At 51.4% G+C, this 24,420-nt stretch overlaps 1 protein-coding gene across 3 annotated transcripts in view; it reads left to right on the forward strand.

The window, feature by feature from the left end:
- Nucleotides 1-847: 847 nt before the first annotated feature.
- The window catches only part of Smad3 (SMAD family member 3), a 110,936-nt gene continuing 87,363 nt past the window's right edge, over nucleotides 848-24,420 (forward strand). For 2 of the 3 annotated variants that reach the window (XR_003376937.1, XM_005347784.2), the window contains exon 1: nucleotides 852-1,570. Coding sequence is in view for 2 of the 3 variants with exons in the window: in XM_005347784.2 (XP_005347841.1) it covers nucleotides 1,365-1,570 (206 nt within the window). In the remaining variant the exon portion in view is untranslated. Of the gene's footprint in view, nucleotides 1,571-24,420 lie in introns of all 3 variants that reach the window. The other variant, XM_026779146.1, reaches the window with a different exon arrangement.

Genomic DNA, 24,420 nt, shown 5'->3' on the forward strand with positions numbered 1-24,420 from the left:
TTCCGCTAGTTGTGGGGAAAGCCCCAGGGCTACCCAAAGTCAGGTTCTACTGGCCTCTCACCTAGGCTAATTTTGAATTAATTTCCAGAATCCTCCCGGCTCGCTCCATTTGTGCGAGTCCACTGTTTTGTTAACGAAGCTCTCTTGCTTGTTTGGCGTCGAATTTCAGTAACACCCTGTAATGTTAATTCTCCCCCTCCCCCAAAGATAAATCCTAAAGCGCCCCCATTCATTCCTTCAGGAATGCAACAGATGTCTTTGAGGCCCGTTTTCTGCAAAGAGATTGGTTCACTAGGCCCAAGGGACCCCTGGCTTCAGCTATTGTTCAAGTTGTCACTGAGGTCTCTAACTACACTTTTAAGTCTCCCTCTCCCCCTTCCCAACTCCCTCCTCCGCAGTCTCGGGGCAGTTAGCCGGTCAGATCTCACCCAGCAGGAAAACAAAAACAAAACAAAAAACACCAAACCAAAGCAAAACAACCCAGGCCACTGAGAGAGTTCAGTGCGACCCGGCTTCCTGGGCTTGGAACAGAACCCCTCTTCGTGTTCGGGTCCTTTCCCGAGAGCAGCGAGCCCTAGGCGGCACACGCCCGTTTCCTGCGAGTCTAACCCTCTCTAGTCCCTGCAACTGCCTCTGAGCGTCTTGAGGGCGGCGAGTCCCCAGGAGTCCCGTCCCGTGGCACTTGGCAGAGGTGACGGCCGCCGTGCCCGGTGGCCCACGTGGGCGCGCTTGGCTGCGCGGGGCGGGGAAGGCAGTGGGTCCTCCCCGGAGCAGGGCGCGGGGGAGGAGCGGGGAGCCCCGGCGGCGAGGGGGCGGCGACAGCGCTGGGAAGGAGGCTGCACGCGGAGCTGCGTGAAACGTAGACTTGAGAGCGGGCGGGAGAGGAGCCGGGAGCGCGGCAGCACGGCTCTGGCCGGCCCTGCGAGGAGGCGATCGCAGGGGAGGAGGAGGAGCAGGAGGAGGAGGGCTGCAGAGGCGGAGGGATCTTCTCACCAGAGCCAGCCAGGCCAGCAAGTTTGGCTGGGGGTTGGACTTTCCTTCCCGGAGGCGGCACCCAAACAGCTACCCCGTGCGGAAACCCAAACTTTCTACTGCCACTCCGAGTCTCGCGGCCGCCGCCTCCGCCCCGCGCGCCCGGGGCCTGCCCGTCAATTCGTCGGTCCTCGTGGAGCTGCTCGGGCGCCGTAGTGTTCCTGATCCCCGCAGCTGCAGCGCCGCGGCCCCGGCCCAGAAGCCGGGGCAAGTTCTCCAGAGTTAGACGCGAAGTTTCGGGCGCGGCGCGGGCCGAGCTGCCCCTGTGCGCCCCCGGCGTCCCCAGTGCGCCCAGTCCCGCCGGGGGCGCCGGTGACCCTCCCGTGCCAGCCATGTCGTCCATCCTGCCCTTCACCCCCCCGATCGTGAAGCGCCTGCTGGGCTGGAAGAAGGGCGAGCAGAATGGGCAGGAGGAGAAGTGGTGTGAGAAGGCGGTCAAGAGCTTGGTGAAGAAGCTCAAGAAGACCGGGCAGCTGGACGAGCTGGAGAAGGCCATCACCACGCAGAACGTGAACACCAAGTGCATTACCATCCCCAGGTGGGGGCCCGGAGCAGCGGGGGGCGCGCCGGCCCAGCCCCCTAGGGCGGCCTGGGTGGAGAGGGAGGGGGTGTGCGTGTGTGCGCGCGCGTTAGTGTAGGGGACAGGCAGTGGGTGGAGGGACCCCAAACAAAACCTTCGGATTTGCCCAGGCTCAGAGCCCAGGCTTCCATGCGGCACTCTGGCATCCAGACCTCAAAGATCGCTAGCCGCCTCCGGGCAGCAGGGGTGCTGCTGAGCTTGGCCCCCCACTCTCCGTGCTTTGGGCTCCAAGTAGAGGCCCCGCTTTGTTCGGCTCTGCCGGCCGAGCCCCTCCTCCGCCGCCGCCTCCCGCCCCGCGCTCGTGGAGGTGGTGGCGTGTGTCCCTTTCTTTTCTTCAGCTCTGTTCCCCCACTTTTCTTCGTCTACAGGAATGCAGTCGGTACAGCTGTGGGTGAGGAGCGGGAGCTCGTTGATTGACAGATTCCTTCTTCGCTCTTTCTTTGCCTTGGGATTAGCATTTTTATCGAGTATTTTTAGATTTGGTTGTGCCAGCCTCCCACCCCCTGTGCACGCATGCACGCACGCACTTAGTTGCAGAGCAAAGCACCGACTTTGAAGCGGGAGAAACAAGTGGCAGAAAGTAGGGGCATTCCCTCTTCTCACCCCACCCCTGCCTTGTTTGCCATCGTTTTAATCGAGAGTTTGCGGGTGCCGAGAACCGAGCAGGCAGCTCCAGACAGACAACAAAACACCCCAGAGCTGGCCTCCCATCGTCCCTGCATTCCTGTAGAGCCCTCTTTTCCCAAAACGCTTTGCCATCTGTCCTGACCTCCTTTATCCTTCCCGTCGGGCTAGAGGAGTCCGGCGGGAGTTCACAGATGGCTGATGGAAGGGGTCAGTGACTTCACTCCCAGGGCCTCCCCAGAGCATAACCGCGCCTGGAAATTGGGGTGAGGGCACCTTAGCCTTCTGTCTCCACTTCTCAAGACACCTTTAAAGACTGATTCCAGAGGAGGGACAGGAGGGAATGTTTGGTGGTGGGGGTGGGGGTTTGTCCTAGGCTGCAGAGAAATGGAGAGATGGCTCCCATGGCCTAAGACAGAGAGGCCATCGTCCTTCTGGGCCAGGGTGGCCTCCATCCTTGGCCACCTGCTCAAGGCAGCTGTGTATGTGCTGCCAGCCCTGACAGTAAGGCACAAAGCAACATCTGTCCACAGGAACCCAGGGTCAGCCTTCCCTGAAAATAAACACCACATATGGTGGGCATGCCTGCCTAAAAAATAGTTTAAAAAAAAACAAAACACAAAACCAACCCCCAAACCTGGGTGGGTGGATCCCATCAACAAAGGGGGAGGGAAGGCAGTCTGGGAAGAACACTTGGCCTATGAGCCTCTGCCAGCTGGCTTTAGGGGAGGTGGTGGGGATGTGGTGGTCAGAGGCACCTGGGTTTCAGCTCCGGTTCCGGTTCTTCATTCTTCTTTAGCCTTTTGATGAAGTGGGATGGTTGAGTCTCAGGTCTCTGTCAGATCCTGAGAAATGGCCTTTTCCTAATATGCCCAGACCGATTGCTTTATGATTTGAGCCCCCCCTCCTCGGAGTGATATCATTTATGAAACAGCTGTGCAGGGTGTTTCATAGTGTACAAGGCACTGTCAAACGGCCCGGCGAAGGCCTAGGAGAAGGCAGAGCTGGGAGACAGAAACGGCAACCAGGTCTAAAATGATTTTGACTTTGAACCAGATGGAACTTCACAGGAGAGAGGGAAAACGTGAGACTGGGTCTAGCATACCCTTTTCCCCAGGCTCTTTTGGACCCTGGGAACCAGAAGCATCCTTATCCAGAGTGGGCGGTGGAGCTCCATCTGGAGGGTTCTCGGTTAATCTTTGGGCTGGGGGCATCTTAGAGGAGAGGCTGTTTTCCTTAGCCTGCATTTGCCTTCTGACCTTGCTTTCCCTTGCAGCCCTTCCCAGCCCGGGACAGTTGGAGGTTTGTGTGCTTCTGAGAGTTCAGGCTGACCACCCTCACACCACCTGGACCTTCTAGGGCTAGGCATCTTCAGCGTGCACCTAGAAGGTGGGGTGTGGAAGCAGGGTTTTGGTTGGTTGGTTCTTTGGTTGCACTGAGGATTGAACCTAAGGCTTCTGACGTGTTAGGCAAGCCCTCTGCTCCTGACCTACACACTCCTAGCTCTGGGATTGTTTTCTTTCCTCTCTTCTCAACTAGAGAGCCCCAGTTGCTTGGGTGGATCCAGACAAAGGTGGATTTCCATCCCTGGATTTTGTGCCCACGCCTCTGGGTCACGCTGTCTCCCTTGGCAACAGCTGCTGCTGTTTTGGCCATGGGCAGAAAGCTAAAGGCCACGGCTTGGGGAGGCGACTAGCTGGCTTCATGCTAGCGCTATCCCGGTGGCTGCTAAGCCCCAGGGTTGCGTGTTGCTTGTCACATTGCTGTCTTTGAGAACTAGGGCTTTGGAAAGTAGACAAAGGAAAGTGTGTGACTTAGTCACCCGCTTCGTGTGGGGCAGGAGGCGGGGACACTGGGTGTTTCAGCACATTCTGTCAAATCTGGAGCCCGGCTTTGACGACTCTCAGTCTGAGATATGGAGTGGACATCTTGAGCAGCAGAGGCACCGTTTGGCTGTGGTCGCTGTTGCCGGGTTGGTTCCTCCAGCTTTAGGCGATTTGAATGATCCGGAGAGCTGGAGTGATACAATCTGGAGAGATGAGGTGTAGGAATTTGGTCTTTCGCCACAAAGGGGAGAGCAGGGCGTCTCAGATCTGACAGGCTTGGGGCAGAGCTGGGGGGAATTCCACACCAGCAGTCCACTGCTTGAAAGCCTGAGAGGAGCCACAGGTGTCTTCCTCTCCAGTTCCTACACGGGTAGGTGAAGCATCTGCCTCTGAGAGCGCGCTCAGCAGCAGGGGCACCTTAGCCTCCTTTCCCGCAGGCAACCGCAGCTCACACTACGGTGTGTGGTCCATGGCTCAGTGAGTTGTTTCCAGCTGGACCATGCTAAAGGTATTGCTGGTTTAGAAAGTTATCTTAGGCTCTCTTACAACAGAGCATCAAGCCCAGAGAAAATTGGAGAAGTGAAGTAGGTCTCAGAGGGAGCATCTCCTACCTCTTTGTTCACCCGCTTTGCAGTGTGACCTCCTCCTGGGGCCCTTAGGAATGTTGCTCGGCTACCCTCAACCGGTGGAGAGAGGAAAAGTATCTCCACCTGTACCACGGCTTTCTCAGGCTTCTGCGGACAAACACCAAGGCTATAGATGATGCCCTATAGGTCTCTGCACCTGAGGCCTCCACCTTCTGTAAACCATCGGCAGGCAGCAAGCCTACTCCCAGCTGCCGTCCAGGCAGCCCATCCGATAGGGGCTGCAGGACACAGGGGAGCTGGCTGACTAGAGGGCTGACCCCCAAGTGTCATTTAGCATTCTCTGGTGGGGGGGGGGATTTGACCCTTGCAGCTTGGGGCTGGATGTTGGGACCCATACATGTTGCAGACAACATTTTACTCTCCATCTGTGATCAGGCCTTGTTGTTGTGTATGAGGTGATATTAACCAGACCCATGCCCTTTAGTCTCTGAGTCAGTGTTCTAAGTTCTCCTGGGGAAGGATGCAGAGATACATTTGAAAAGATAGAGGGACTTTTGGAGAATGGTGAGGTGGGGTGGGGAAGATGCTTATGATAAATATTTTAAATGTGAAGCCACAGCTGTAGAATAGTAAACAGTGACAGCCACCTGTTTCCTCAGGGGAAAGATACCTCAGCCTCCTTAGAATTCAGGTTCTGGGTCTGCCATTTTAAAATCATTTTTATTGTATTAATGTATTTGTGTGTTTGTGGGGGAGGGGAAACCAGAGGACAGCTTGCAGGGGTTGGTTTTCTCCTTCCACTCTGTGAGTTCCGGATATGGAGCTCAGGTCACCAGGCTTGGTGGCAATCATCTTTATTTCCTGAGACATCTCGCCAGTCCAGAACCTGCCTTTTGCTACTTGAATGGGTTCGGGACCAGCAGGTTTCAGAGCCCTCCTGTCTGCACCTGTGAAATCGGGGTGAGAGGAGGGACCAGAAGAGTTTGCAGATGTGCTGGGGAGATGTGTGTGTTTTGTCTTCTTTCATTAGCACACATTGATGGGAACTTATTCAATCATTTATCAAGGGCCTTTCGAGATGGCAGTGCCTGGGCACTTGTATTCCTGGAGCTCAGCCTTCCTACCCCAAGATGCAGGACTCCCAGGGCGGTTGAGGGCTCCACAGTGTTCTGTGTTGGGAGCAGGTATGTGTGTGTGTGTGCGTGTGTGTTGGGAGGTGATGTGTGTTGGAAAGCTGAAGTTGGGGTCATGGTCTGAGGAGTCTGGACTGACTGCAGGAAGCCCATGGGAACTGGTCTTGTCTTTATTATTATTATTAATGTCTATTTGTTGTACAAACTAGATTTCATTATTATTATTATTTCATTTTCAAGTCTTGTATTTTGCTCATATTTATCTCCCATTACCCTCCCTGATCTCCTGTTCCCCACTGGTTTGCTTGTAGACCCTCTTCTCTTTCATCTCTTATTTACTTAAAAGAAGGAAAACTCTAGATTCTGCACATGAGAGAAAGTGTGCTATGTCTGTCTCAGTCTGGTGTTTGCCTAACGTTGTGTGTGATCTTCAGTTCTACCCATTTCCCTTGAAGCACTTCCTCTGTGTGTGTGTGTGTGTGTGTGTGTGTTTGTGTGTTGGCACCCGAGGCCCTGTGTCTTGAATGACATCTTCATCTTCTGACGTTTGCCAAGCAGACAGATGCCGTGAATCTCTTACCTGTCACCTGCACAGCCATGCTTGTGGGCTGAGTACTGCCTAGGACCCAAGTTTAAAGTGTTTTCTCTTTGAAGTAAAAGACAACTTAGTGTTGTAAACCTGAAATTCAGGTTTCCTTCCTGGGATCAGGGACTCTAGCAGATGACTGTTAGTGCTTAGCCTTTCCTTTTGGTGCAGCTTGGCTTTTCGTGTCCCTAAATGACACGCTAGCCACAGGATGTGAACCCTAGCTTCTGAAAATACAATGAAACTTTTAGTAGGCCAGCTTTAAGCAGTCTTTGCAAGGATATAAACACTTGAAGCTACTTTGTTCATGTGCATGTGTGTATATGCATGTCAGTGCAGTGTCCCCAGAGACCAGAAGGGAGCGTCACCTCTCTCCCCCAGATGGAGTTGCAGGCAGTGTGAGCCACCCAACCTGCTGCTGGGAGCCTAACTCCCATCTTCTGCCACAGCAGCCTGTTCTCGTAACCACCTAGCTATCTTTCCAGCCTCTGAGAAGGTTTATGTTTGTGTGTGAGCGATGAGTGAGGATACCTGCATCCCATAGCTCGTGTGAAGCTCAGAGGACAACTTCTGGGAGTTTTCTCCTCTTACCAGGGGTTCCGCACCTTGAACTCGGGCTGTCAGGTGCATGGCCAGAGAGTTTACCTGCGGAGCCATCTTGAAGGCCCTGGACATAAACATTTAAATGACCATTTTCATGATAGAAAAAAAAATGATGAGTGGAGCCATCATTTAGTTTTGATGAGAAGTGCAAGAAGTTGATGAAAATGGAGAAAATTAGGTTTGAGCTTATCATATCAGGAATCTAATTAAAATGAGTTTTTGAAAAATAAATATTGGCTTAATAATGTAAATTTGTGATTGCTGCTGTATTACAATGGAAGTAAAATTAACACAATTTAATGGACTGAACGACTATTAATTTCCCCTCATTAATTTATTAGGAGATTTTAATGCCATTTTGTGCTCTGTACAGCAATTATTCTTCATGTGCCTCTTTGTGGAATAAATAGGACTGGGCAGGGCTTGTTCGTTTGAAATGAGATTTTATTTTGTTATGGTATTCCCCCTAGATCTTCAGCTTCTACAAGCCCCCTCTTAGAGTCAGATTCCCAAAGCAGCAGGGCCATGGGTAGCTAGTTAACTTCTGATCTTATCTCCTCTGCTGGACTGACTGATACATTAGCGGTCTTTCTTGGTACTGCAGAAATACTCCCACAAAAAGCAGCTGAAGGGAGGAAGGGCTTATTTTGGCTCGCAGTTTCAGGGGATAATTCATCGTGGTGGGAAAGCCACCACGGGGGGGAAATAGGAGCTTGGAGTGGCTGATGACATGGCATCCACAGTCAGGAAGCAGAGAGAGCTGAATGCAGGGGGCCCCTTCATTTCTCCCTTCTCTTTAGTCCAGGACACCTGATGCCCACAGTTAGAGTGGGTCCTCTCACCTCAGGGAACCCAACTTACAGACACATCCAGAGGTTTGTTTCCATAGTGATTCCAAATCTCATCAACTTGACAATCAAGATTAACTGTGACAGCTGGTTAAAACCAAAAACAAGAAAATGGCCCCACTCTTATCGCTAGTGCTTGTCTAATAGTGTTGTTTTGCTGGCTGGAAGGTTGCTCTTGGGCTGGGACCTGGAGGAAGGATCCTGCTCGTGTATGTGGCCCAGGGAGGAACCTGAAGCTGGTGTGGGTTGGAGGGAACCAGCTTTTCCCCACAGTAGTTCCTAGAAACAGTAGTACGTTGCCATGGGGATCCTTTGTTTATGTAGTTGTGCCCTGGCATGCACGGGTGTATCAGAGAACAGTTGGGAGAATCAGTTGTTTCCTTTTACCAAGTGGGACCTGGAGATCAAATTCGGGTTGTCGGGCTTGGTGAAAAACGCCTTTGCTTCCTGAGATCTCTCCTCAGTCCAGGAGTGTGGTTTCTAGAACAGAGAAGACTCTAGAAGACCTTGTCCAGTTTATTGTTCTGTTTTCTTTCAGTGCACCTGCCAGGTGCTCATTCCCCGCACTGGGTGACAGGTACATGATAAGGAAGAAGGCCAGCTCCTTCCTTCCGCTCTGCAGCTTCCCATCTGCCAGCTGGTTAAATGTGGCTTCTTGGGAGTTGTAAGACCGTTGTGTGTGCTTATCTTTAGCTAATTGGTAAATAACCTTTGCTTGGTGCTAAGAAACCAATCCCCTCAAACTCTGAAATGTATTAACTCCTGACAAAGCTGACTCTGTGTGTGTGTGTGATGTGTGCGTGTGCGCGTGCGTGCTTGGGGGAGGGGGGGGAGGAGAGAGAGAAAGCACACATTATTCTGTGTTGACTTAATTAACAGTGTGAGAAATAACATATCTGCAGGACAAGCGCCTCTGTCCTCTGTGGTGGATCTGAGCCCCTGCTGCCAACAGCTGCCTGCCACAGTAGCGCACTGCTACACAATGTTTTGACAGAGAGACTCAGTTTAAACAGAAAACACAGTGGAAGCCTATTAATGAAGAAGTTTGGCTAATTCTGGACCAGGCTGAAAGTTTGTTTAGCAGGCTGCATAAATGCTATCGAAGAAAACTTAATGCGCTTGGTCACAGGTTGTTTGGCAAGTGGGCATGGCAGACACGGGTGGTTCTGGACCTTTCCCTTGATTTGCTGTGTTACCTGGGGCAGGTCACTCAATCTTTCTTGTTTCTCGTGTTCTCAGGCGGCAGGTTGTCTAGGTAGCCAAGCTCTGGTGGAGGGATCTCAGGACTCTGATTTGATTTTTGAGTAAGCATCCTAGGAGTTTCTGAAGGCATTTTAGAATTGCGTTGTCTTTGTGTTGTGTGCGGAGGGGTCACACGTGCCGTAGGTGCCGGAGTGAAGGTCAGAGGACCTTATCGGTTCTCTACTCTCGTGCAGATTCCTGGAGGAACGAACTAGGTCGTCATGCTTGGTGTTATGCACCAGTTACCCATCCCACTAGCCCTGTTTCAGAAGTTCTTTCTTTTGGCATACAGCTAGTTCATTAATTGAATCATGAATCTTCTTTAATTATTATTCCAAGACTCTATCGGTTCGGTTCCAATTAATTTATAAAAGTGAAAAAACAGCTCTATAATTCAATCTTTAATTTTGGTTATCTTCTCTACTTGCCCTTCCTGGTTCCTTGCTACTTGGGTCTACATCGGTAAATCTGAACTACAAAGGCATGTAAAAATACCCAACCCTAGCGTGAAGCCAGGAGACTGTGCGTCTTCAGATGCAGGGCGCAGTTTGCCTGCCTTTGTTGCTATTTTTGGCTATTCTTGGAGCAGGAAGTTGACTTACACTAATGACCAGAGATGCCTAAAAAAGGTTAATGACAAGAGGTGGGCATTCTAGAAGACACCTGTGGAAATGTTTGCTCATGCCAGTGTTTACCCCGGAAGCATCCTCTGTTTATTTTCCAGTGTCTGTACCGAGACAGACGTTGCCCCCCCACCATTGTGTGAGCACGGAGAGAGCAGGGAGGGTACAAATTTGAACCCCATCTAGGAAATAGAAAACGAGTTCCTCTGAGTTTGTTCTTTCTCTGTGTCCCAAGGCTTTCCCCACTCAGATCTGGCAAGTTCTCCGTGCTCTCTCTGTTGGGCTCTGCTGGGCGTTTGGGGCGAGTACTGTTTAGAAAGCAGCACACAGGTTTGCCTTGGAAACGTGTTAGCCTCTGCTTGCTCTCTCTGCCAGGCCTTGTATTGCCCATTGCGGAGCCAGTTTGTCATGGCTCAGAGGGGCCCCTATGTTGTTGTTGTTGTTGTGTGTGTGTTTTAAAGCTTTTAACAATAGTAATGCTTTTTGGGTGTGTGTTTTTTAAAGGTCTGTTTTGATGCTGTCACAGCTCAAAAATGCCAAAAGGCATTTTTTCCTTAAAAAATCACCTCTGGGCTGAACCCAAATGTGGAGTAATGGATCCAGAAAGAGCTCCCTTTCCTCTCCTTTCCTTTCCTTTCCTTTCCTTTCCTTTCCTTTCCTTTCCTTTCCTTTCCTTTCCTTTCCTTTCCTTTCCTTTCCTTTCCTTTCTTTCTGTCTTCCCTGCCCCCACCCCCAGTAACGTTCTGGCAGCCTCAGCACTGGATCTCTCTCTGCTCCAAAGCCTCACGAGTGTAAATTTTTAGGTTGCCTGGGCTCTGACTGTAGAGGCCCCGCACCTCTCAAAGTATGGTGGCCCTTTCTTTGTTTCCTAACGTTTGTCTTAAATCACCTTGTGGAGCAGGAGAGGCAGCCAGAACGTTAAAAACAAAGCAGAGAAAAGGACAGCATAGAACCTAGTGGCCCTGGATGTACCTACTTCAACTTTCCCATTTGACAGGATGGGAAAAAAGGACCACCAGCCTCACATGAAATAATGTCTAAGATAAGATGGGGCAAACACCCAGCCCATGTATGTGGCTCACTGTGCCTTGTAGGTGCTCAGTAAATGCTCTCTTTCTTTTTCAAGAAGGAAATTTGGTGACGGCATCAGCAGGGGAGCCTGGAGATCCCTGGTCTCAGAGGTCACCCTCGGGAAGAAATGGCAGTTCATGTACCCCTATGCCTGTACCCCTAGAGTGCCTAGAAGTGCCGGTTTTGGCTTAGGCCTTGGTAGACTATTAGAAAAGTAGCTGATGTTCTTCAGCGACCCTCTCTTCCCCTCCCCCGTTCTCTACGGCGGTTTAAAGCATTGTTTGCCTGACTAAAAATAATAGCGTTGAAAACAAACTTCGATGAATCAGTGCTCCTGGGTGGGGGATGGGCGAGCTCCCCAAGCAGAGCCCTGTGACTCACAGGCTTGTCCCTGATAGCTGCCTGTAAGTGCATGGTGTTTATTGTTGCTGGTGTTTTCTTGGGGGCAGGGCTGGAAGGCTGGCCTCCTGAAGTTTTACCTTAGCAGCAGAAGCTAGTGGCTCCAGACTGACCTGGACATGGGCCATGGGGCCTTTGACTGCATCTGGAGCAGAGGAGAAGGAACTCAGGCTTTAGGGAACCAGGTTCAGCCCTCCTGTTAGGCTCTTCCTCACAGGACAGAGCATCTGCCGTGCCAAGGGGCAGGCCTGGCCTGTGTCATGCCCGCAGCTGCTCTCCCAGGTCCATCGTCTAAGGGCAGATCTACCACAGACCGCCCGTGCTCTGAGAGGCACGGACATGGGAGACAAGGTGCCAGGGACCTAGGTAAAGAATTGTCTGGAATGGGAGATGTGGCATGGAACATAGCCACGGTGGACAAGAGACATCTAAAGTGTAGGATAGCTCCAGAGGGACCCAGGGCTAGCTCTCCTGGGTCTCCACTTTGGGAACTAAGGTGTCAGAGTCCTAAATTCCCACCTGGACCTCTGGGTTATGCTAAGGTGTTTCCCAAGGTTGGATTGCCTGGACAGCCTGGTCTAGTTTGTTCCTTGTGCTGTCTTGCTGGAGGATGCTGTACAGCACACAGGCCCACCTGTGTTAGTAGCAGGCCTGTTAGTACCAGGTGATCAGTAAAATGGCCTTGATTAGGCCCATCCCACTGTGACAGGGACTATGGAGAAATCGCCAGGACTTGAGTTTTCTCACCTGGAACCCAGGCTGAGGCGGGCAAAATGCTGCCCATGGCTCTGGCTGGCTTGAGAGCAAACAGGGAGCCTGGCTCCTAAGTGTGCATTTAATTTTAGAGAACTGACTTCGTGTTGGGCCTCACAGATCACAGAAATGAAATCCTGTCTGGGAACTGTCCAGAGGCCAAAAGGGACATAAGGACCAGTAAAACTACCGAGGGCCCTCGAGGGAAACGGTCTGTTTAAGGCCGCAGAGTGCCATTTAGGAGCCCAGAGGGAGAGCAGCCATCCTCTGAGTACCAGAAGGTTTCGCAGAAGAGGTAAATGCTCTAGCTGGGCCTTCATGGATGTGTCCTGGGCTTGGAGTTCAGGCCAGACAGCGCGGAGAGGGCCAGTGTCTGGGAAAGGCAGGGCAGCTCAGGGTGGCTAGAACAAGGAAGTGGGAGTGGCCAGAGGAGTTGGGAAGGCTGGTGCCAAGGGCTTGGGTCAGCCAAGCTCGGCGCTTCTGGGCCCTGCTCTGTAAAGTCCAGATTTTAGAGCAGTTGAATGGTGTGTGTCTAAAGCCACTGCCCGCCTGCTTTTCTTCCCAGGCCTCGAGGCCAGTAACAGCAGGTTTACTGCCCTAGTTATCCAGGTCAGAGACATAATCCTTACACCGCCATGTGGACAGCTCTAGGCTATGTCTGGAGCAGGTTGAAATAGTGTTTTGCCCGTCAGTAGCAAAGACGCCTTGTTCAGCCAGGAGGCTCCAGAGTGAGCGTTCAGGTAATCAGCCATGACTCATGTCATGGGTTCCTTGGGAAATGAGGGGGAATGTTCCTGGGCTCTGTGGATGCCCAGGCTCCCTACACAAAAGCTGTAAGACAGGAGCACGGTCCCTCTGTGGCTCCCTAGGCCTGGTGCGTAGCCTTTATGCTGACTGCCTCTGGCCGGTGTGTCACATTTTAGTGGCTATCTAGTCCAGGTTTCCGATTCCAGAGCACACTGCAGCCAGCCAGCGTTGCTACACTGCCCAGTAGACTCAGAATGTTATCAGTGTATCAGAAACAGGCGCTGTCTCCTAATGAGTGTGTCTGATAATAGAGGCCTGGTGGTGCCCAGCTACAAGCCTGGTACCCAGGAGATCCAGGCCAACCTGGACTTCATAGGAAGGCCCTGGTTTAAAAAAAAAATGTGAGTGTGGGGGGGCGGTGAGATATTTCAGCTGCGGGGTGGGGGGGTATGCTTGCTGCTAAGACCTGAGTTCGATCCCTAGAACCTACACGGTGGAGGGAGAGAGCCAACTCCTATCATCTGACCTCTATACCTGTGCCTGCACACACACCCAAACACAAAATAAATACATTAAGCAAACAAAAAACAAGAGAGTAAAATACTTGTTTAAACAAGTATTTCCCTTTATCACTAAGAAAAAACAGAAATCCCATCGCATATCTGGACAGTACCTACAATTCACCTTATCGGTTGTGAGTCCCTTGCTATTGCTGCTAATCTGGGTTGATTAGTTTTGTCTTTTTTAGATAAGCTTTTGTGTCCATGGACTTTTTTCTTTCCTTTTCTTGGTGAGTGTGTGATATTGCTAGAAATCCAGGTGAGTCCAGAGCCACCCATAACTCTGAGGTGCCCTGCGTTTGAATCTCAGATTCTCCACATAAGGTACTGGTAACTGTGTGCCAATGCCTCCCTGTCCTACTGAGCAGAGAGAGACAGGGCTTCTGCCGTAGGCTTAATGAAAGAGATTCGTGTACTCTGTGTGGAGCCATTTGCGAGAAGTAACATGTTAGGCCGTGTCACCTCCCACAACTTTGTCATGCACAGTGCTTCAGGTTTCCAAGTTCACACCCAGATTCTCATGGGGACCGCAGGGAACCACGAGCAGCGTGCACCTTGAAGAGAGTCTAAACTCAGGGCCTGTGGGCACCTGTGCCTTGGTCTTAGAGAGCTGCTGAGCTGTCGCTCTTGTTCCTGTCAGAGTATGGTTGGCTTGTTAGTGCAGGCGTCCCGATCTCCCGTGAGCTTATTCTGTTGTGTGGTGTACGGACAGAGCGCAGGCTACGGGCTGGCTGCCGGTGTGAGGACTCGGCCACCGGCTCTCTTTGTCTCAGCACTCTGGATGAGTGAGACCATCCAGAACATCCCCTAAATGTTCATGTAGGGGAGGCTGAGGCCTAGAGTGTCAGCGGCAGGATTTGGAATTAGGGTGTCTGAGACTCGCCCCCTTGTGACCAGACTCGCCCCCTTGTGACCGCCATTTTCTTGTTGCTGTGATAGAAGCAGCATTAGGGAAGACCAAGGGTATTTGTGTCAAGGATGTGGTCCTCTGTGTGGAGAAGATAGGTGGCATGGGCAGCTTGGGCTGTGGTGGAGGAGCTTGCAGCTCAGCTTGTTGATGCCTTGGAGAACCAGGAAGCATGGTGCACAGCAGAAGCTGGGCCAGGCTGTTGTCCGCAAAGGCCCACTCTGCAGTGGTCTCACCCACTAGCCAGGTCTATAACCTCTTCACACTGCACCCCAGCTGGGAAAAGGAGCAGGTGTCCAGACACAGGAGCCTGTGGGGACATGTCAGATCTAAGTAGTATCACTGCTGCTGTCTGCCCTCTATCCCACGGTCACCAAGGAAGAACATCCTATGCATCCTGATGGGAAAAGCCATAAGATTTTAGCATTGTTTGCAAATGAGAAGATCAAAGCCAGAGTCCTTAAGAAAGAAAAAGGATGGGCAGAAAATGGGTTTATGCATCCTTTTAGAATTGGGGTGATACATTAAACCACTTTGGATATTTCTTCTTCTTTTTTTTTTTTTTAAAAGTGATTTAAATTTTTTTTATTGTACGTGTATGGGTGTTTTGCCTGCATGATCTGTATATCAAATGCATTGCTGGTGCCTGCGGGTCAGACGAGGGCATCAGATCCCCTGGAACTGGAGTTACAGATGGTTGTGGGTCCCCAGTGTGAGCGCTGGGAACTGAACCTGTGTCCTCTGCAAGAGCAGCAAGTGCTCCCTAGGAGTTGAGTCATCTCTTTGGGCCCCTCTGGGTATTTCTAAGAGCATACTGTGGTTATGCCACTAATAATTACAGCCAGATAGTAGTTTTATCTGAGCGAGTGGCCATCCTGAGTCACACACCTCTGCACCAGTGACTGTGGTACCCGACCACAGTCACTGGGAGAACCAGCCGGTTCCCATGCTATTGCTCAGAGTGACTCTAAAGTAATCAGGTGCTGCCTGGGGAAGGGACTGGTCTGAGGGCCTGAAGTGAGTAGGTAACTTTAGGTATTATGAAGCGGGCCCAGACCCTAACCCGATGTGGTGAGGTCAGTGCTAGGGCAGGACTGGCTGAGTTAGGGTGATACTGACTGGATGGAGGCAAGAGGAGGAAGGGGTGGGGTTTGGGGATTATAGAGAGGTCAGAAGTAGGGGTGTCTCTTACCAGGCCCTTTACAAACCCAGGGCTTCATGCCACGAGGCCTCCTGCCCCTGGATGGCGTTCAGTGGTCTGGAGCAGAGTTGTCTATGGGGACACAGGGCATTCCTGCTCCATGTTAGCTGAGCTTTAGAACTGCTGTTTATTGGCTGGGACTGGCGGAAGTTTAGTGGCTCATCCTTCTGCTACAGAATTTTGGAAGGTGCCGAGGAAGGAATTAAAATAACACCAAGCTTGCCTTTTCTTTCTCTTTGAGTTCAGCACATGCACTGTTGCCAGGCTTGTGGGTCTAGCACGTGCCCAGAGTAATGGATGCCTGTGCCAGGGGAGGACAAGCAGTAGGAAAGCATGGCTTCCTCCACTCCTCCCCCTCCCCTCCCCTCCCCTCCCACCTCAGCATTTGCCTTTGCCATTGTCTGAAGCTCATCTTCCTGCTGGTCAACTATGGAGAGCCTTGAATTCTCTTAACTCTTAAACCATTGCACAGGCAAGCTCCCGGCCCCCCACGTCTGAGTTCATAGGAATACAGCCCAGGGGACAGGGGACAGTAATAGGATGAGAAAAACAAGATGTCAGTACTTGATTGGAGAACATCAGTGAGTTCTGAGGTGCCCATTGTCTCCCTCAGTGGCTCTGTGGCATCTCATAGATGTAACGATTTGGATTTTCCCTCTCGGTCACCTGCAGACACATGTATGGAATGAGTGGAGGCACAGAATAGTAACTACTTATGCTCGCTGGAGAATTGGCACAGGGAAGAGCCCTTCCGATGAGGCTAAAGTGATGTGTGAATATTAAGCTGAGGCCCTTGGCACTTGCTCTTAGAGCCTGCAGTTAGCCCAGGGCCCCTGCTCCCTCTGCTCCATCCGCCACTCTGCCATGCAGCCAGGCCTGCTGTATCAGGATGCTTTTGGCTGAAGCTGTCCTGAACCCCATGAACAACTTCTGAGGTATAGTGCCTCATTGTCCCTTCCACACCGGTGTGAGGTTCAGTCCTCAGATGGACTCAGGAGCCTTCGTCCTTCCACCCTGCCTGCCATCCTCAGCTCACTGGCCTTGAATCACATTGTCTTGTGGTTGGTTCACAAATGGACACAGCTGTTGAGAACATCATTTTCTTTAAAAATGTACAGCCCCAGGAGCCTCTCCCTAGGGGCCTCTATCCTGGAAAGAATCCAGATGTGTTATTAAGCCTCTGTCATGTTACATGTAGTTAGTGGCAGCAACAGTGGATTGTCAACAAGCTCTTTGGATATACTAGGGCACTTAGTGTGGCATTAATGGCCCTGGCTGTCCTGGAACTCACTTTGTAGACCAGGCTGGACTTGAACTTGCAGAGATCTACCTGCCTCTGCCTCTGGAGCACTGGGATCAAAGGCATGTGCCACCACACCAGGCCCGCTAAGAAGTACTACTACTACTAGTACTACTACTACTAGTACTACTACTAGTACTACTACTACTACTACTACTTTTTTCTTCTTTCTTCTTTATAATAATTTGTTTATTTTTATTTTACATGCATTGGTGTTTTGCTTGCATGCATGTCTGTGTGAGGGTGTCAGATCTTAGACTTACATCCATCTGAGAGCTGCCATGTGGGTGCTGACAACCAAGCCAGGGCCCACTGGGAGAACAGGCAGTGCTCTCAACTTCTGAGCCATCTCTTCAGCTCTCCACTAGGTACTTCTTAGTTAAAACTTGTTGACTTGTAGTCTCCTTGAGTGGACTCCCAGGCTCATCTGTGTGTGTGTGCTTCCTGTGGACAGCACGGGCGAGAACTTAGGTGCTTGGTCCCATCTCCTGTTTTTGCAGTCAAGGGGGAGATGCACTCTGGTACTCAGAGCACCTAGCAGGCAGCTGACAGCATCCCGAGAAGATCGAAGGCTTTAGTTGGGTCTTAGGAAACAAGACAGAACGGAGGACCAGAGGGAGCTCTCACCTCTGAAGACTGTGCCCAAGGGCTATGGTTTTTTTTTTTTGTGACCCAAAGCCAGGTCCCCTAAGGCAGTTCAGATATCTGTCTTCCCTTGTTGCTCAGCTTCTCCTTTTCCTCTGAGGGAAGATAAAGCCTGCCTTAGCTTTTGCAGTGGGGGCAGGTAATGTCACGCCCCCCTCGTCCCGCAAGGATGACGCGACCGGAGCTCTTCTCACTGCAGTTTATTCCAGGACTTTCTCTCTCTTTTCCCCTCTCTCTCCTTCCTCTCTCCTCTCTCCTTTTTTCCTCTCTCTCCTTCCCTGTCCTCTCTCTGGGCAAACCTCTCCCAGCCCCTAAGTAGGCATGGGCTGCCAATCCCGGATTGCCAGGTGGGCACTGCCCATAGGTTCACACATATGCAGGCAGCTGATGATTATTGTGTGATCAGGCATAAGTCAGGTCTTAGCCATCTCAGGAGTTGATTATACATCTCCATCAGGTGTGACACCACGCAGCTTGCTACAAGGTACCATGCCCAAAGCTCCTTCCCCGGGCAGGGAGTTGTCTAGAGGTTCCTGAGGATTGATTGGTTCCTGCTTCGGAGTCACTCACAGTTAGGCTAGTCAGTCATGCTCTAAGCTAGCAGCGTCCCATGCATCTCCAGGTTGCTCTGTGCCATCTCCTAAAACCATACTCTTGGCAATGGAAACCTGTAAGTGTTGCGTTGGTCAAAGCAGAGTTCCTACCATCACACATGGCAGAGCCCTCTGTAGCAGAATGCCTCCAGTCTTCACAGTGGAGCTGGTCTCGAGGTCGCTGCAAACAACCTGTCCCTGTCCCAAGCCTTCACCTTTTATTTTCGTGTTGATCTAGGAGTTGTGATAAGTTGGGACCCCAGGGAGTATCTTAAAGCTAATTCAAGATGTTTCAAGATGCCTCTCTTTTTCTTGCTTGACTGAATCGCTGTTTGGGCGCGCTCTCTCCGTGTGTGTGTGTGTGTGTGTGCGCGCGTGTGCGCGTGTGCGTGCGCGTGCACAAGCACATGCAGCTGTGAGTGAGTGCTGTACTCCTGCTACTGTCTGTATGCGCCTGTGGAGGCTGGAGGCTGGTATCTTCTTCTGTTGCTCTTTATTCTTTTAAGACACAGCCTCTCACTGGACCTGGACTTCGCCAGGTCCCTCAATTGACTGACCTACCCCACCCTCTAAGATCCACCCGTTTCTACCTCCCAGCACAAGGATTACAGGTGTGCCACTGTGCCTGCGTCTTCAAGTGGATGGTGAGGATTTGAACTCAGGCCCTCCTGCTTGTGCAACATACATCCCATCCACAGAGTTATTTACCCCAGTCCCTTTGATGGTTTAAAGAGTTACCATTACTGACCCCACAAGTGGAGTTGCTAGGGTGGCATGCAGAAGGTCAGTTGTCACACTGCAGAGTCTGACATAGAGATGGACCTTTGAACGTGGGCCTGGGACCTGAATTCCCTTGAAAATTCTCAGGTTCCCAAGAGCAGTGGCTAGGTGACCGTGGCCGTGAATCCCAGCTAGGTTATCCCAGTGTGAGACCGCTTTTGTTTTGTAAGCCCTGGTTCTGACGTTACTGGTGCAGGTTGACCACATACGGTGCAGTGGCATATGGGAAGCTGTGTCTGGGGCCCCCAACCTTTGATGTAACCACGCCATGGACCATCAGCTTCAGATGCTTGCCGTTGCCTGTTGATGAGCAGGAAGTGTACTTGTAGTTGCCTGTCCCTTGTGGGCTGCACGGTTGCCTTGCTGGGGTTTGTGTGGGAAGTGGTTACAGCAGAAGGAAGATGGAAGCGCTGTGCACAGAAGGGCTTTGCTCCAGAGATCTGTTTGAATGTCATCCTTTGCCCCTTCCCCACTTCGTTTCCCCCTCCCCCTATCTGCTGTAACTTCAGTGATGGGAAAAAAATGGAACCATCTGCTGGCATCGTCCTGCCCAGCTAGGCTTAGTCAGAATCCGAAATCACACTTCTCTCTCTGGGGTTCATTCGCAACCACTGTGGGGATGGCTTCCAGGCCTGCAGTCCTTCCGAGCTTCAGGGCCTCAGCTCTGGCTGCTGTCTTGGCATCATCCTCCAGACACCTGTGCCACATCTGAAGCTGAGTGGGTACTGTTTCTCTGTCCACCACCTGCTTGGGTTCATGGGCGCCCCCACGTTCAGCTAAGTAAGCATGAAGAGAGTGGAACAGACAAGCTGAAACGCAAAGAGCCTGTGATATCTGGAGGTAATGGCTCACACCTCACAGCATTGGCAGTGGAGGCAGGGGGATCAAAATCATCCATAGTTCCATAGCAAGTGGGCTGTCATAGAGATCACAGGCCTCAGACAGAATGAAAACAGGACCTGCAATTCTCGTGTCATGCTTCTCTAGTGATGCTGATGTCCCTTGACCTACTGGTGGGCTTGGGCTCTGTGACCCTGGAAAGGTCACCTTGGCATCCTGCTTGCTGCTCTTCTCACCTACAGAATGACAGAGCTTGAAAGAGACTCTCAGGAGGTCCATGGCGGTCCTGTTATTGTAAGCTCCTCTCTAAGTCCTCTCTAGCTTCTTGCCTTCCTCTATAATACATTTTCCTGGGAGAATTCCCCATTCGTTAGCAGCCTTATTTGACTGACTGTACCACAGCCATGATTTATTCTATTATTTACCAACCTGCTATCATCGGTGGTGTTGATGGGACCTGCAGATGGATCCGTGAGTTGGAAAGCCATTGTCTTAGTTAGGATTTCTATTGCTCTGATAAAACACTGTAATCGAGAGCAAGGTGGGGAGGAAAGTGTTTATTCCGGCTTATACTCCCATATCACAGTTCGTCACTGAGGCACGTCAGAGCAGACCTCAAGGCAGGAACTGGATGTAGGAGCTGATGCAGAGGCTGGACAGTGGTGCCACTTACTGGCTTGCAGCTCTTGGCTTGCTTAGCCTGCTTTCTTCTAGCACCGGAGACCACCAGCGGTCTGGGCCCGCCCACATCAATCATCAATCAAGAAGATGCGTCACAGGTTTGCCCACCAGCCTGGAGGGAGCGTTTTCTCAGTTGAGATTCCCTTCTCCAGAATGAATCTAGCTCTTGTCAGATTGATAAAGAAAGTCGCCCGCACATCCGTAAACACCTTGCCTTCGCAGAGCCTCACCTGGACATCCGTGCCAGGGTAGAAGAAACCAGGCCACAAGCTAAGAGGAATTCGTGTTGGGCTCCAGGCTCTGGTTTCCTGTGCTTCAAGGCACCAGCTGCACCGCAACTGCCCTGCTGTAGAAACACAGGAAGGAAGGGGACCGCGTTCGCAGGTTGGTTAGAGAATGTGAAACCGACAGTCGGCTTTCTCCCATCCCTGAGTCCACTGCTGGCTTCGGTCTCTTGGTGTGGCTGCGGCTTCAAAGAGCACCCTTTTGAAACTGGCTGAGACCCATTCTGCCAATGACTTTCCTCGGTCAGCCACAGGGCCACGTCTGAGGACTCCAGGTGGTGACAGCAGTTTCAGGGGTTTCACTACCTTTGCCTTTAGGCTTCTTCAGTGGGTGAGGTGAAGCCTTTTGATTTGTCACCCAGAGGGTGACCGTGAAAGGCATCCAGGAAGTACACAACTTACCTGTCCCTTCTACTTTCTTCTGTCCCTTTGTGCTAGCCGGACAGGGACTTAGACACTTGGCTCTTGTGTAGCAGCTTTGTGGCCCTGGCTGAGTCACTTTGCTTCCCCAGCTGAAGGTGCAGGGCTTTCAAGTTTCTTCTGCCTTCAAGGTCAAATTTTTGTACTTGCATTCAAAGAAATGATAGTTACTCATTCTGGGAGTTTCAGAATCACACTGTAATCTCTCTGGGACTAGAAATTGGGGCCCATAGTTGAAGACAGGATGGAAAGAAGTTTGGGGTTCAAAGTACTGTGTGGTGTTGAGACTCTTGGTTCCTTGTGACTCACATTTGGTAGTTTGGACCATTGGAGGTTTTTTTTTTTTTTTTTTGCCTTGGCTGCTGTCTTAGTTACTGGCTCTTTGCTGAGATGAAATGCTTGGCAAGAAGCAACGTAAGGAAAGCAGGGTCTGTTCTGCTTCATGGTTTGAGGGTTCAGTCTGTCGTGGCCGGGAAGGCCTGGTGGCAGAAGCATATGAGAGAGAGAGAGAGAGAGAGAGAGAGAGAGAGAGAGAGAGAGAGAGAGAGAGAGAAATGATTGTGTTCAGTCTGGGCTCCCAGCCCGTGAGATACCACTGAGTTATCGTGGGTCTTCCGACTTCAGTTAACCGAATGTAGACACTCCCTCACAGATGTACTCAGTGGTCTGTCTCCTGGGTGATCCTAGATCTCATGAAGTTGACAGTCAGTGCTAACTGTTCTGGCTGCCTACAAACCTTCTGATCCTCAGACCACTGGGTTCCGAATTGCCGCGGGTCAGAACGGCAGCACTGTCTTTGAATTTTCCCAGGTGACTGTGGTGTGTAGCCAGGGCCGAGAGCCACAGCTGTAAGTGCTTATGTAAAGCTGTGGTTTGGTGTGACGGGCATGTGTATTCTGGGTGGAAAGTGATAGCGGTTGGCTACAAAAATAAAGCACGCACACTGAGAAGAGAGGCATCCTGGGTCTGGAAGTGCAGATTTGGTCATCAGCTGGCAGCCCAGTTCTCTCAGCATCTCTTGGGCCGGAGGTTTCTCAAGAACTTTGAAGTAGTGGAACCATCTGCAGCTGATTATTTCTGCTCAGGAAACACAGAGGAGGTGGGGGTGGGGGTGGGGCCGGGGTGGAGAAGGAATGGATGAAACAGGCCATGACACACACCCACACTTGGTTCACGAGAACGAGGCCTCTGCCAGTGCTGGCACCCCGCTGTGCCCTGGTGGATTCTGGGGGCTGTGGAAGGATGAAGGAGTGACGGGTGATGTTTCCTGGGGCTTTGGCTAAAGGGTTCCTGTCTTTGGTGGAGAGCAGCTCCTGCTAAAGCAGCCTGAGAATCCTGATAGGGCACGAGTAGGGTAGAGGGCGGCTGGGTTGGAATCTCTGGTCCAGATAAAGGAGCAGGCTTGTTTGGTGGGAGGAAGACAAAAGATGAACATTCAGTCGGTGTGGCATGAGTCACAGGAGGTAAGAAAATGTGTCGGTTTGTATTAACCTTTAAGGTTCTCAAGAGCTGAGTGGGTAGACTAGGAGCTTGGCAGAAGATAGCCTTGGAGAGACAGGTGTTGGCAATTAGGGCAGGTTAGACCGTCGCTCATTCAGAGGATGGAGAAATCTGTCAAGGCGAAGGCGAACAAGGTGCTTGGAGAAATGGGGAGTGTGGCCCTGCAAGTTTTAGCATGTGGCTGTCAACCAGCAATCATGAGGGCTTCCTGTGCCAGAGTCACACAGTGAATACCCTAGGGACCAGGAACCCATGGGTCCTGGGTGGGGACAGGGACATGGAGCGATGGTACCTAAGCTAGAAGGTGACACACATGGCCCAACTTCTGCCTCCTGGTATGTATGATGCTCTGTGTCTGGAAGCTGCCCTGGTGGGCACCTCGTTGGCCGTCAGCTTTAACATGCGGTTTTGTTTCCAAGCACTTTCCCTGGCTTCAGGAATCGTTTTCCTCGGGTGGGATTAATTCTCTGTGTGCTGGGAAGCTTCGGTTTGTTCTTTGAGCTAGTTGGTGATGAACTGTAAATGCTGCTTATGTTTTGTTCATCCCCGGTGTTGTCCAAGGCTGTCATTCTGTGTGGGTGACTATTTCAGGTTTCCCGGTCATGAGCTGAATGTAATGGGGGCAGATAAGGAAGCCACATATAGAACAAAGTACATATTTTTAAAGGTGGGCAGCAGAGGCGTTTTATATGTGTGTGTGTGTGTGTGTGTGTGTGTGTGTGTGTGTGTGTGTGTGTGTTAAAAAAAGCCCATATTTTCTGGGCAGCAGAACTAAAGTTTCCAGTAAACATCTCCGCCCTTTTTACTTTACCTTTTAATTTTGTGTTTATGGTCCGTGCTTTGAGATTGCATGCTCTGAGGCCAGCTCTGCCTGAATCCGGTTGAGCAAGCTACCCTTTGCAGCCTGTGGTACAGAGCTCTTGGCATTGCTATAGCCCAGCTGATTAACAGCTCCAGCCGTTTTCCCAGTTCATGGGAAAGAATCAAAATCAAAACCTCAAGGTGGAGGGAGAGGCTGTACATTCGTTGGCTTAGCCCCAGTGATCACCTTTGCTGGCTAAAGGAATATGTAGCTACATATGTAGCTACATATGTAGCTCTGACCCAGGCCTGGTTTTTCTGGGTTCCTGTTTTTGCTTCTGTCGGTTGTAGGAACCCCAACCTGTGGTCCTGGGGCCTGTGTTTGAGGATGGGTGCGGTGTTGGCTTGGGCTAAGTGGCTATTGGTTGTTGTTCTTCAGCTCTGAGGGTTAGATAAGGGGAAACAGGTGGGTGAGCAGGGGCTGGGGGTAGCCTGCCATGGACACAAACCAGTGAAGTGAGAGCTGGGCTGCGCTGGGGCCAGGTGTGCCACCGCAGGTGCGCAAACAGGAGGAAGAAGGAAGTGAGCAAGCAAGGCTGGGGAGAGAAACCCACAGAGGTCGCAGGACCATTCAGGGACCCTGTGTTCAGGGGAGGGGGCGGGGCAGAGATGAGAAGACACCAAAGGCTTGCTGCCTTCCAGGCCACTTCTAGTTTTGACCTGCCAGGAAGACTTTTTTTTTCAAATGTTGTCTCTGAATGAAGGGGGGCGAATGGGAGGGCACCCTTGCTCTTTGTCCCAGCTGGAGGGAGTGGCTGTGTTCTGCAAGAAAGGAACAGCTTCCTGGCTGAGACGGCGCTCACCTCTGACCTTTGTCAGGGTGACTTTTCTCAAACAGAGCTTGTTCAGTGAGCCCGGAAGGGAGGGCCCCAACACTTGAACCTGTGGAGTCCCCGGTGTGAATTGTGCTGTCGGCAGCTTTCTCCAGCAGGGTGAATCTTTTCAGAGCCTCTGTGTGGGACTCGGGGACTCGTTGCTGCTTTTACGCTGTTCTAAAGATGCAAGCTGGGAGCCCAGACTTGGAGAGGAACACACTCTGGAAACCCTAAGCCTCACCCTTACCCAGGCTGCTCTCCAGGAGGCCACTGTATGCTTTGTAGTTTTCCAAAAGTGCGATCCGATCCTTTTCTTCCTTTTTTTTTCTTTATGATTATCTCTGTGATTATTATTCTGGAGGAAATTGAGCCGGGCTCT

Source organism: Microtus ochrogaster, chromosome 5 (assembly GCF_000317375.1).
Source record: "Microtus ochrogaster isolate Prairie Vole_2 chromosome 5, MicOch1.0, whole genome shotgun sequence".
NCBI classification, from domain to species: domain Eukaryota; kingdom Metazoa; phylum Chordata; class Mammalia; order Rodentia; family Cricetidae; genus Microtus; species Microtus ochrogaster.